General features: G+C 42.5%; 1 protein-coding gene across 2 annotated transcripts in view; it reads right to left on the bottom strand.

Moving 5' to 3' along the window:
• The window catches only part of TGFBR1 (transforming growth factor beta receptor 1), a 56,430-nt gene extending 52,064 nt beyond the window's left edge, over positions 1 to 4,366 (bottom strand). Inside the window, exon 1 of one of the 2 annotated variants that reach the window (XM_082696763.1) lies at positions 4,067 to 4,366. In XM_082696763.1, the coding sequence (XP_082552889.1) occupies positions 4,067 to 4,151 (85 nt within the window). In that variant the 5' untranslated portion in view covers positions 4,152 to 4,366. The remainder of the gene's footprint in view (positions 1 to 4,066) is intronic. The other variant, XM_082696762.1, reaches the window with a different exon arrangement.
• Between the last annotated feature and the right edge of the window lie 9,113 nt (positions 4,367 to 13,479).

Raw genomic sequence — 13,479 nt, 5'->3', positions numbered from 1 at the left:
ACCCCAGTTTCACCATCTTTTAAACTACTAAAGCCTACTCTTCTCAGTCAATAAACTCTACACCAGGTCTTTTTATCATCAATATAAAAAAGATATTGACCTCCTCTTGAGGACTTTTTAACTACCACCACCACCACCACCCCTCCCCGCCCACAGTCCATCAGAAGTCACTTTTCATAAGTTCTGTGAAATTCAAGATAACTTCACTTAGGTAAATCACTCCATTAATCCTGCCCTCCCCCTTCCAAATCCTTCATACCTTAAAGAGCACAGATTAGGAATGAGATAATCTAAATTCTTGTCTTAGTTCTGCCTGACCCTGAGAAATTCACCTAACCTCTGATGTTATTTTCTTCCCTTATAAACTGAAGTGACTTAGAATCTTCACCAATTGAATGCTCACCCCTAGTTGGTGGCCCATAGTATTATTTTCCCTTATTCATCCCACTTAGATTACCTTTTTATTTTGTTTCCAGTCACAGATTACAGAGTTTTCAGAACTGGGGGAAAGAAATAGTGGTTAATACATCCAAACCCTACAGTATAGAATAAGGAACTCAACTCTAAAGAGGAACTTGCCAGCCAGTCAATAAAACTTTTGGTTCTGCCCTGGAGTAGGCCTCAGGACAGCTTACCACTCATCAAATCTCCCTCTCTGCCCACTAGAATTCTAGCTACCCTTCAAAGTCAATTTAAGTCCTTAAGTGTCCAGGAAGCCTCCCCCAATCACATCAGCCTACATTAATCATTTTTCTCTTTGACTGTTGATGCCTTTCTGTAGGGGTGATATTAAAAATATTTAACAACTGGTTCCAAAATGGTACCAACCAATCAGAAAGGATGTCTGATCAATCAAAACACATGTGACCCGGTGGCAATTGCTGCTTGAACATCAGCCCTACCTATTACTGTCAATACAAAATTGCAATCTCAAACTCCAAAACAACTCTCATTTGGTCTTCAAGAGCTCATGAATTAGGAAATGTGGGTACCATTTAGATTTTCTGCATAACTGGAGGTGAAGTTGGGACTAATAATCAAATCTAATAACCAACTGCTCTTTTGTCACATTACACAATTTTCCTATTATTATATACACAGAATGGTCAATTAATATTGCATAAACTGTACTCATGTAAAACAGTATAAATACCAAAGAATGTTCAGTCAAATGAAATTCATTTAATCAACAAGCATGTAAATGGAACAGAATATAAAACACAGTGCTAGGTTCTGAAAGCATAAAGGAAAGAAAAGACATACCTTTGCCCTCTGGGGACCTATAACACATTCACAATTACAGGTAAATAACAGCACAAGATGGTAGAAATAAACAACCAAACTGTAGCCCTAAGTGCTCTACAGTTCGGGGAAATAAAGAATTCAGGAACTAAACCAGTACATGAAGCCAGAACTGAGAACTTCTCACCTCATACTCTCAAAAGGGACAAAATTAAGTATGTAGTTAAAAGGGAAAAAGAAAAAGAAAAAAAAATCAGGAGTCAGTGGAAAAACAGAAATGGTTGGAATTGAGGGCTTAGAGTAGTAGCAAGAAGTGAGCTCTTTGGTTGAATACTCAGAGATGGCTCTAATCATAAGTCACAAGTACTTCTCTAAGTGCTGAATACAAATGGAAAATCTTGTAAGCCCTTTGTGAGGATGCCTGAGGAAGATTAGCTTGGCAGTAGCCTATAGAAAAGCCTACATGAGAGAAACTGGAAAGCAACTAAATTTAAGAGTAACAGGCAGGACTAAACTGATGGCTGCATACAAAGAAAGGAAGAGACATTCAAGAGGCACTGATAAAAAGAAGAGTTGGGTTCTAGGCATGTTTTCAAAGAAAAAACTCACATGACAGCAGAAAGGAAACCAGATTCTCAAAATGGATATATGTGTATATATATACATATATATCTCACAAGGAATATATATGTAGACATAGTACAGTACTCATCTGTGTACTAGGGACAGGGAACTAATTTCCCTAGAGAAATCAATGTTAGAAAGAGGAGAATCTAGGCAGAGAAATAAAAAACTGATACCAGACAATAAGGAACAACTGCAAGGTCTTAAAAAGGAAGCCAAATTATAAATTTAAAAGTGCATTTGAGTTTCTTCAGAATGTATGAAAGATCAGCATCAACATAACCAACAAGCATGGGCAGACCAGTTGAGGTAGTCTAGACTTAAGAATTATTACTCACCTGAACCAGCTTTGTATTGTATACATGCCAGTGTAGTCTATAAGCTTCTCCCAAACATGGACTGAGCAATGTTCCTTATATCAATTAAGTCTAAAACTGTTACTTGAATACATGAACGCTTAATGTGCCAGGCTAAGTGGAAAAGGGTGAACTTAATGACAATAGGTAACTATTGATTCTCCCACCTGTCCACATATTTACCTTGCCCCCACTCCTTAGACCAGTGTCAAATATCCAGTTTCCTCTAATGTAGGCCCAATATGAAGAGACTCCAGGAATGTGCTAAGAGTCAGAAGGAAGCCAACCTGATTTACATATTTTAAGGGTAAAATTAAAAATTAGATAATAAAGACCAATTGTTCATTAGTGGACTAAATAGAAAGATGGGTTGTGCCAGTCATGTGTGTGCATGTATACACACACACACACACACACACACACACACACACACACAGAGTTTGGTTTTTGTTTTGTTTTGTTTTTAATTAAAGCGCGTAGGTTTTGGAAACACTGAACTCTGGGTCCAAATCCTAACTCTAGTCCCTAGCAATTGAGTATTTAACCTGTTCCAAATTCAGTTTTCTCATCTATAAATGGGCCAAATGCCACTAACCCTAAGGGTTTTATCATAAGCGTTAGATAATGTACTCTGGTGTACTTTACGCGTCTACATCATAGTAAGCTCTTAACAGACAGCTACTGGCACTCTCATTCTTGAGCTTTTGTTTTTGAAAACATTTGGTATTCAATTTTAGAGACAGAAATGTACTTTCACTGTAATTTAGTTTCTAACACTAAGGATCTATATTTCAGTTTCTAGTATTTGAACCTGGATGTTAACAAAGTTTTTCACTGCTCTTTCCAGGGAGATTGGATATGACCACGTACCCCATCCTGATTTAGTATTTTGGAAAACGGAGCAAACATTCTCACTTGAAAGCCCACTACACAGAGACTACTGATTCAAACCACTGTCACTCAAGAAAAGGAACACTAGCGATATTCCTTCGAGGAAATAAAAGCATTTGATCAATTCACAGAGTCATTTCCATTCAAACATTCCAAACCCCGCAGAGTGAGCAAACGTTCAAGTTTCTACTACGAAAACAATCTGTAGCCTTCTGGTTACTGGATTCACTTCAACACTTCCCAGACGCACGAAAGAAGAAACATTCCGCACATCTTCGTGCCTCCTCCTCCTCACACAAAGCTTCGCGACTCCCCTTCCAAAGCCACCCCTGGCTGGAGAAGCAGCTCCTCTCAGCGGGGTCGGGCCGGCGACCACAGCTAGGGCGGCCCTGTGACCCGGGGGTCTCCATCACACGTCGCCCCCTCCCACCGCTCGGCAGGCTCAGAGTTCCTACCCCGCCCGGGAAGCCTCGGTCGACCCCCAACCCCGCCCCGGGCTCCGGGAGCCCCGGGCACCCTCCCGCTCCGGGGTTGGGGGGGTGCCCAGACAACGCCACACAGCGCCCCGGCTCCGCCAGGCCCGGCCAGCCGCACACCCTCTGGCCCTCGGTCCGCGCCCCCTCGCTCCCCAGAAGGCAGCCCAGTCCTCGGACCGCTCTACCCGACGCCACCTCCCCCAGGGGAGCGGGGAGCAGGGGCCGCCACCGGCTGCCGGGCACATCCACCCGCGCTCAGACACACGCCCCCGCCCCGCCCCGCCCCGCCCCGCCCGCGCTCCCTGCCCGCGGTTTGCGTGGCGGCCGCCAGGCCAGGCTAGCCCGGCCCCGGGCCGGCGCCGCCACCTGCGCCCCCGGCCCCGCGCCATGTTTGAGAAAGAGAGGGAGCGAGCCAGAGGCCGGGCCCGGCCCGCGCGCCCCGCAGCCACCCGCCAGCTCCGCCGCGTTGCCGCTCACCCGTCGTCCCCGGGACCACCGTCGCCGCCGCCGCCAGCACGAGGAGGAGCAGCCGGGGACGCGGAGCAGCGGCCGCCGCCTCCATGGTCCCGCCACCACCGCCTGTGGCCCGGTCCGGCCCGGCCGCCGCCTCGCCTCAGCAAGCCTTGCCTCGCCCCACCTCCCGCCGCCGCGGCGGCCTCGCTCCGGCCCTTTGTAACTGCTCGGGGGCTGAGCGTCCATTGGCTGCCGGGCTCCCGCCGGCCCCGCCTCCCAGCCGTCTGCGAGCGGCCGAGCGGGACCCAGCCCGGAGCCCCGCCTACAGGCCCACTGGACATCCAATCCACAGCCGCGGGCGCCGGCCTCTGGCCACGCCCCCAGACTTCCCCGGGGGCAGTGCTGCCAGACCCCTGCCCCAGCCAGAGCCGCTCCCCGCACGGAGGAGGCCGGCTAGAGGCAGGGTGTAGCGCGCCCTGGCATGGCCTAGCCTCGGGCCCCGGAGGTCTAGGGTTATGCGAGGGGTGTGTCTGGGTGTGAGTCGCTTTTGGAAAAAGGCTGTGGCCGCTCTAGGCGCTTTTCTTGTAGCCTTCTCCAAGATCGTAAGATCTAGTACTGACCTCAGTCCCACCCGAACCCCATTCACAGCCCTGCACCACCAATCCCCAACACGTTCACTCAGATCCGAGGTATCGCCACGCAGCCTTCAACTTCCACTTCCCAGATCCACGCCTCAACTTTCAACATGCCCCCCAAATCTTTCCTCAGTGCCTTCCCTATACGACTCAGTCTTCTGTTTCTTCCCGCTGTTAGTGTCTAATCCCAACCGAATTCCAGGCCCTGAAAGTCCTGAAATCCTGGCTTCGGACTTCATTCAGATCCTGAGCTCCGACACGCCCCCCAAATAGCCTCTCTCCTTCGGAACAAAGAGCAGACCCAGAACGGGGCTCCAAATCACACTCCTTCCTTCTGACCTCTTCCTAATCCAGGTGGGAAAGGGAAGGACCCCATCCTCACCCCCAAAGGACGAGGACTCCTCTTCTTAGCTCGTAGCACTCCTCCTTTGGCGGAGGGGGAGCAGTCAATACTTTGACTTGCCTCTGACACGCCTGCACAATAATTCTGAGGTGTCACTAGAAACCCAAATAAACTCGGCTACGTTTTCATTCTGAATTCCTAATTTATTGTGAGACGCTCCACCCACCTTCCCTCTGGGACACCAAAATGAGCTCCAGATTTGTAATTCTTCCTGTCAGACTAGTCCTCTTTTCAGACACAAACACAGCCGAGGAGGCTGTTACATAGAACAGAGAACATTTTTCCACAGAACCTTTTAAGGAGAAAATTTTATTTTCTGTGTGATTTGAGCTTGGAATTAAATAAACCTTGGCAGCAGGAATCAAGAGTCACCCTGTAGGATCGATTTGCAAATCACTTCAGCGCGGCTCCTCCGTGAGCACTTGACCTGCCTGCGAAGACTTCCGTCCAGAGTGGGGGTTTTGGAGCTGGGATCTGGGACCTGCCCTATTCCCCTCCTGAGTAGGACTCTTATTTCAACAAGTCCGTTAACCTTTCTGAGTCTCCATGTCCTCATCTGTAAAATGGAAATAGTATCTACCTCCCAAGGTCAGTGAGAAGATAAAAGATTTGGGGCTTCTTCTACCCCTCTTTCAAGTTCTATTTCTAGGTCGTTCCTCCAGACACTTCATCCTCTTCCCTGGACGAGTAAGGGTTGGGGGCGGGGAGGGTTGTACACGGAACTGCCTACCTAGGGATGCAGCTACTAACAAAAACATGGCATAGCCTGCTCTCTTGGGCTCTTGGTTGCTGGAGGCCATCAGCAGCAAGCTCTCAGCCTGCTCCCTGCCATGGGCCGACCAAGCAGGGAAAGACAGCTTCTGGCTGGTTCCAGTCCCAATCTGCGCTCTCAGTTCCAGTCTTTTCAGAGGAGATGTGGAGGGTTAAGTACAGGTCTTAGGATACCTGATGTCTGTAGACTGTTTTTCCACTGCTCTAGTCTCAGTGTCTTCCATGAAAGCTCAGGAGATGTTTATTGTATAAATGAATGAATGAATAAATGAATGAATGAATGAGTCTCCTCAGACAAGTGAGGTGTCTGTCCTCTCATCAGATTCTCTTATTAGATTCTTCATCTCTAAAATGAAATATTGTAGGGGCCCCTGGATGGCTCAGTCAGTTGGGCCTCTGCCTTCTACTCCGGTCATGATCCCAGGGTCCAGAGATCGAGCCCCCCATCGGGCTCCCTGCTCAGCGGAAAGCCTGCTTCTCTCTCCCTCTGCTGCTCCCCCTGCTTGTGCACGTGCTCGCTCTCTCTGTGTCAAATAAATAAATATTTTATTTTTTAAAAAAATTAAAAAATAAAATGAAATATTGTACTTACCCCATTTATAAATAAAAGGGATTGAATCACATGTCTTGGACCCCTTAGATGACGTAATGTGTCTGGAACAGTGTCTAGAAAATAGTAAATACATTTTTTTAAAGAACATAGTAAATATTTAGTTAACGCCATTTCCTTTGCCCAGCCCCTTCAGGCTCTGTTTGATTCTAATCAGCATTCATGTTCGGTTAACCTGTGCCTTTGCCTTACAGAGCCTCAGTTAATCAGTGTTGGGTTATCTTCTATGACACACTTCCAGTTCCTTAACATTTTCCATGGAATTGAGTGTCTTCGTTAGAACACTGAAGAACAGGAAGGAGAAACAGACTATTTTTAAATTTTATTTTCCTGATATTAGGAAGAAATTTCCATGAGCCATGGATCCACAAATAAACTACATTGGAATGGAACAATAAATTATAAGTTTAAAATCATAGTTCTCAAACTTTAAAACGTCTCCAAATTAATGGGGAACTTTTTAAAAAATGCAGATTCCCAGGTGTGAGCCCTAGAGAGTCTGCATCAGTTCATCTGAAGGAGGTCCAGGACTTTGCATATGGAACAGAGGCCCCGGGTGATTCTGAGGCTGGTGTCACCAGGCCACACTTGGAAAGACAGTGGTTTAGAAAGTGTTACCTTGAAATTCAGTAAATAAAAATGCATGTACTTATTTTACCTTTTTTTTTTTTTAATATTATTTTATTTATTTATTTGACAGAGATCACAAGTAGGCAGAGAGGCAGAGAGAGAGGAGGAAGCAGGCTCTCTGCCGAGCAGAGAGCCCGATGCAGGGCTCGATCCCAGGACCCTGAGATCATGACCTGAGCTGAAGGCAGAGGCTTAACCCACTGAGCCACCCAGGCACCCCTTATTTTACCTTTTGAGAAAGGGAGGGCAGTGGAAAGAAGCCTCTGGCTTTGGAGGCCTAGCTGAATTTCGGCTCTACCATTTACTAGATGTAAGATCTATGCATGCCACTTGAATTCTCTGAGATTTCACATCCCCCAGTGTGAAATTGGATAATGACACTGAATTGTATATTTGTTGTAAGGTATAAATGAGCTATGCACATGAAAAATCTATCATAAATATGAATTCCTTTCACAGTCTCTATGGCTCTGGAAAAGGCTTTTTTACTCTGTCTTGGTTTGATGGAGAAGAAACTGAGGACCAGCCCCCAGCAAGTCAGCTTCAGAGCCAGGACTAAGAAACTCTCCCTCCAGTGCTTTGTCCTATGCACAATGCTACTTCTCAGTCCTTATGCCAAGCACATTGTTTTCTTTTCCTTTTGGATTATTCCCTCAGGTAAAATGTTTTCTCCTAAATGGAGAGCAGACACGGTTAGTTGCCTAAACTATATTCATTCCTACATTCATTCACTTTATGAACAGAATCCTCATTTCCTTTGGGAAAGCCATTCACCTAGCTAAAAATCTTAATTTCCCAGGCATCTGCACCTAGATATGACCATGCGACAGAGTTCTAGACAGTGAAATATAAGAAGTCTACGAGGAAGAGCTTGTCTGGAACATACTGTTTTCCTTATAAAGACTCATCACATTCTCACCTTCTTTCCATCTGGAACAAAGCTGCAACGCCTGGAAGTACAGCAGCCATTTTGTGAGCATAAGGATGGTGTCCATAATACCATCTACACCATCATTCCTAGAAAAACTAGGAATGAATAGAGTAGATAACTAGGAGTGGAGAGAGTCTGGGTCCTTGATAAATTCCTTGAGCAACCGTACCAGCTCTAAATGCTTACCACTGATGTTCATATTATACGAGAAAAATAAACGTCTCCTTTTTTTTAACCTTAAAACACTTTAATTCTGGTCAATGCTATCTATTATATATTTTTATTTCTGTCTTATTTTTTAGCCTACAAGCTAGTATTGATTTATACCATTATTATCTATTGCTAACCCCTAGGCTCCTAACTAAATAACAAATCACCTCAAAACTTAGTGGCCTAGAATAATAACCATATATTATTTCTCATGAGACTGTGGGTAGGCTGGGCTGTTTTTCTTGGTCTAGGCCAATTTAAATTGATCTCAGCTGAGCTCACATATGAGTCTGCTATCAGGTGGCAGGTCATCTGGGAACCAAGCAGATCTATAATGGTCTAGCTCAGCTCCTTTATGTGGTTTTTCTCTCTCTAACAGGCTAGCCTGGGTTTGTTAACATGACAGTTCAGGGATCCAAGATAATGAAAGGCAGTTTACAATGGGCACATCATTTCTGCCACCTCCCATTGCTTTGGGAATGAATTAGGCCAAACCCAAATTCAAAAGAAATAGATTCCACCCCTTGATAAAAGGAACTGCAAAATCACATTGCAAAGGGGTGTAGATATCAGGAGAGATGCAAGTGTGGCCATTTTTTGCAAACACTTTTTACCACTTTTTCTGATCTCCATTTTTTTTTTTATCCCTAGACTTTCCATCTCAAATCACTTTAATTCCGCCTGAAGTACATCCTTTCAATTTCCCCTTAACGAAAGCTAACTGGTAGCAAACAATTTTAGTTTTTGTTTGATAGAGATGACTACATTTAACCCTTATTTTTGGACAGTGTGTTTTTTTCCACTGGCTACAGAATTGTAGATTGGCAATTGTTTTTTCTCAACAACTAAAGCGACCATTTCACTGTCTCTGGTTTCTGTTGTAGTTCATGAGAAATCAAGTCCACTTCTTCTTTGTAGGTAATTGGTCTTTTTTGTTTACTTTTTTTTAATGGACTTTATTTTTTATAAATAAAAATGTTTATAAATGTTATAAATAACAAATAAAATATTCATTTTTTAGTTTCACAGCAAAATTGAGCATAAATTACATAGAGTTCCCATATATTCCCTGTCTCTACCCAGGCACAGCATGCCCCACTGTAAATATCCCCCATCAGCGTGGTCCATTTATTATAATCAATGAATCCTGCACTGCACGTTATTACCCAAAAATCCATAACTTACTTTAGACTTCACTCTTTGTGTTGTATATTCTATGGGTTTTAACAAATGTTTAATGATGTGTATCCACTACTCCAGTATCACACAGTAGTTTCACTGCCCTAAAAATCCTCTGTGCCCAGCCTCCTCCCCCTCTCTCCCCCTAATCCTTGGCACCCACCGATTTTTTTGCTGTCACCATGATTTTGCCTTTTCCAGAATGTCATATAGTCAAAATCATACTGTAGCCTTTTAAGATTGGCTTCTTTCACTTAGTAATATGCATTTAAGTTTCCTCTCTATCTTTCCATGGCTTGATGGTTCATTTCTTTTTAGCGCTGAATAATATTCCGTTACATAGATTCACTAGAGTTTCTTTATCCATTCACCCCCTGAAGGATATCTTGGTTGCTTCCAAGTTTGGGCAATTATGGATGAAATGCTATAAACATCCCTGTGCAGGTTTTCGTGTGGACATAAGTTTTCAACTCATTTGGGTAAATACCAAGGAGCATGATTGCTGGATCATATGATAAGAGTATGTTTAGCTTTGTAGGAAACTGCCAAACTAGCTTCCAAAGCGGCTGTACCATTTTGCATTCCCACTAGCAGCGAAAGAGAGTCCTGTTGCTCCCTATCTGGCTGCTTTTATTTTATTGAATTTTTCATCTCTGGAAGTTTCGTTTGGTTCTTTTAAAAATCTTCTTTCCTCCTCTCATTATGTCTACATTTTTCTTTATATCCCTAAACATATGAAGCATATTTATAATAGCTGTTTTAATGTACTCATGGGATAATTCCATCTACTCTGTCATTTCTGGGTCTGTTTCTGTTTACTGATATTTTAGGCTCACATTTTCCGGCTGCCTCTTATGTCTAGTGACTTTTTATTGGATGCCAGACATTGTAAATTTTAGGGTATGGAATGCTTTATTTTCCTGAAGAGTCTTAAACTTTTTCTGACAGTGAGTGAAGTTACCTGAAGATTAGTTTCACCCTTTTGAGGCTTATTTTAAAACTCCTTTGGGACAAGTCCAAAATAACCATTATTCTAAGACTAATTCTGCATCACTTATAAGATATGTTCTTTCTGGGATCTCTGTTAAATACTCTGTATGGCCCACAAGATCTCTCCACTCTGGCTGGAGAGATCACAAATGATTCCTGAGCTGGTCTGAACTCTGAGAATCTGTTTTATAGCTTCTTAGCATTTTTTCTTGTCTCCAAAGTTGTTCTTGCCAGTCTTGTTGGGGTTCACTCTCTGCATTCATAGATTAGTATTCAGCCAAAGAGTCCAGAGGGCCCCGATGTGGATTTCTCAAGCTCTCTGGAGAACTCCTTCTTCTCCAGAACTCGGCCTGGCACATTCTAGCAGCTGCAGGCTCCCTGAGCACCGATCTCTACCTCCTCAAATCAGAGGAAGTGCTGAGTATCCGTGTTTGGTATTTATTTGCATATCATCTTCTGGGACATGTCCAAGCCTTTTGCTCCAGTCCCATATTAATGATTTATAGGAGTTAAATTATTATCTGGATATGAGTCCATTGCCAAATGTATGTATGGTGAACGTTTTGGTTCTGTTATTTTATTAATGTTATTTTTTAAAGAGTAGTGGTTTTAATTGTTTTTCTTTACAATTAGTTCTAGTCGTGATTTGTCTTGAAAAAATTGCTTACTCTCAACCCCAGACCTAGTCCTCTATGTGTTCTTCCTGTTACCTTAAAGTTTTAGCTTTTACATTTAAATCTTTAAGCCACCTTGAATTAAGTCTTGGATTCAAGGCTTAATTTTTTCTGTACTAACATTCAGTTGCTCCACTATGATTTGCTGAAAAAACTTTTCTTTCCCTTTGAAACTACGTTGATACTTTTCCAAAAATTATTTGAGGGCATGTTTGCAGGCTTATTTCTGGTCTCATTGTTCATCTTAATGCCAGTATCACTGTCTTAATTACGGTACATTATGGTAACTTTTAAGATCATGTAGAGTTTGCCTCTCAATTTTGTTCTTCTTCAAAATTGTTTTGCCTATTTTAATAAGTAAATTATAATGATAATTTGTCAATATCTGTCAAAAAAAAACAGCCTGCTAGAATTTTTATTGGGAATTGCCTTGAATCTATAAATCAATTTGGGGAGAACTGACATCTTTATGGTATTGATTATTCTGATCTAAATGCATAGCATCTTTCCCCACCTATTCAGGTCTTTAATTTCTCTCAATAATATTTTATAGTTCTTATTGGTAGAAGTCATAACATTTGTTAAATTTATTTCTAGCTAAATTTTTTTGTTACAGTAAATATAATTCATTTTAGATTTAATTTTTAATTATTGTTTCCATTAAGTTTCCTAAAATTTTTTAATTTTAATTCAAGTATAGTTAATATACAGTGTTATATTAGTTTCAGTTGTGCAATACAGTGATGCAACAATTCTCTACATTACTCAGTGCTCATCATGATAAATGTCCTCTTAATCTCCCTTCACCTATTTTACCCATCCCCCCACCACCCCTCCGGCGACTAGTTTGTTCTCTATGGTTAAGAGCCTGTTTGTTGGTTTGTTTCTCTCTCTCTCTCTTTTTTCTTTGCTCATTAGTTTTGTTTATTAAATTCCACATGGGAGTAAAACCATATGGTACTTGTCTTTCTTTGACTGACTTATTTCACTTAACATTATAGTCTTTATTTATTTTTTTTTAAGATTTTATTTATTTATTTGACAGAGATCACAAGTAGGCAGAGAGGCAGGCAGAGAGAGAGGGGAAGCAGACTCCCCGCTGAGCAGAGAGCCTGATGCAGGGCTCTATCCCAGGACCCTGAGATCATGACTTGAGCTGGAGGCAGAGGCCTTAACCCACTGAGCCACCCAGGTGCCCCAGCATTATACTCTTTAAGCTCCATCTATGTTGTTACAAATGGCAAGATTTCATTTTTTTTTTATGACTGAGTAATAGTCCATTACACACACACACACACTTTCACGTCTTCTTTATCCATTCATTTATAAATGGACATTTGGGTTGCTTGCATAATTTGGCTATTGTAAATAATGCTGCAATTAATATGGGGGCACATGTATCTCTTTGAAGTAAGGTTTTTATATTTTGGAGCTAAATACCCAGGAGTACAGTTACTAGGTCATAGGGGAGTTCTATTTTTAGATTTTTGAGGAACCTCTACACTATTTTTCATAGTGACTGCATCAATTTACATTCCCACCAACAGTGCATGAGGGTTCCCTTTTCACCACATCCTCGACAACACCTGTTGTTTTCTTGTATTGTTGCTTTTAGCCATTCTGACAGGTGTGAGGTGATATCTCATTGTGGTTTTGATTTGCACTTCCGTGATGATAAGTGATGTTGAGCATTTTCTCACATGTCTGTTGACCATCTGGTTGTTTTGTTTGTTTGTTTGTTTTTTGTTTTTGTTTTTGTTTTTTTAAAGATTTTATTTATTTATTTGACAGAGAGAGATCACAAGTAGACAGAGAGGTAGGCAGAGAGAGAGAGAGGGAAGCAGGCTCCCTGCTGAGCAGAGAGCCCGATGCGGGACTCAATCCCAGGACCCTGAGATCATGACCTGAGCCAAAGGCAGCAGCTTAACCCACTGAGCCACCCAGGCGCCCCATCTGGTTGTTTTGTTTGGAGAAATGTCTGTTCATGTCGTCTGCCCATTTTTAGTTGGATTATTTACTGGGGTGTTGAGTTGAATATGTTCTCAAATATTTCGGATACTAACCCTTTATCTGATATGTGATTTGCAAATATCTTCTCCTGTTCTGTAAGTTGTTTTCTAGTTTAGTTGATTGTTTCTTTTGCTGTGTAGAAGCTCTTTATTTTGATGTAGTCCCAGTAGTTTATTTTTGCTTTTGTTTTTCCTATCTCAGGACATATATCTGGAAAAATGTTGCTACAGCCAATGTTAGAGAAATTATTGCCTGTGCTCTCTTCTGGATTTTTATGGTTTCAGGTTAGGTCCTTCATCCATTTCGAGTTTATTTTTGTATATGATGTGAGAAAGTGGTCCAGTTTCATTCTTTTGCATATGACTGTCCAGTTTTCCCAACACATTTGATGAAC

Source organism: Mustela nivalis (assembly GCF_964662115.1).
Source record: "Mustela nivalis genome assembly, chromosome: 13".
NCBI lineage: Eukaryota > Metazoa > Chordata > Mammalia > Carnivora > Mustelidae > Mustela > Mustela nivalis.
Note: the sequence above shows the minus strand (reverse complement) of the source record. Positions and strands in the feature narration are given on the sequence as shown.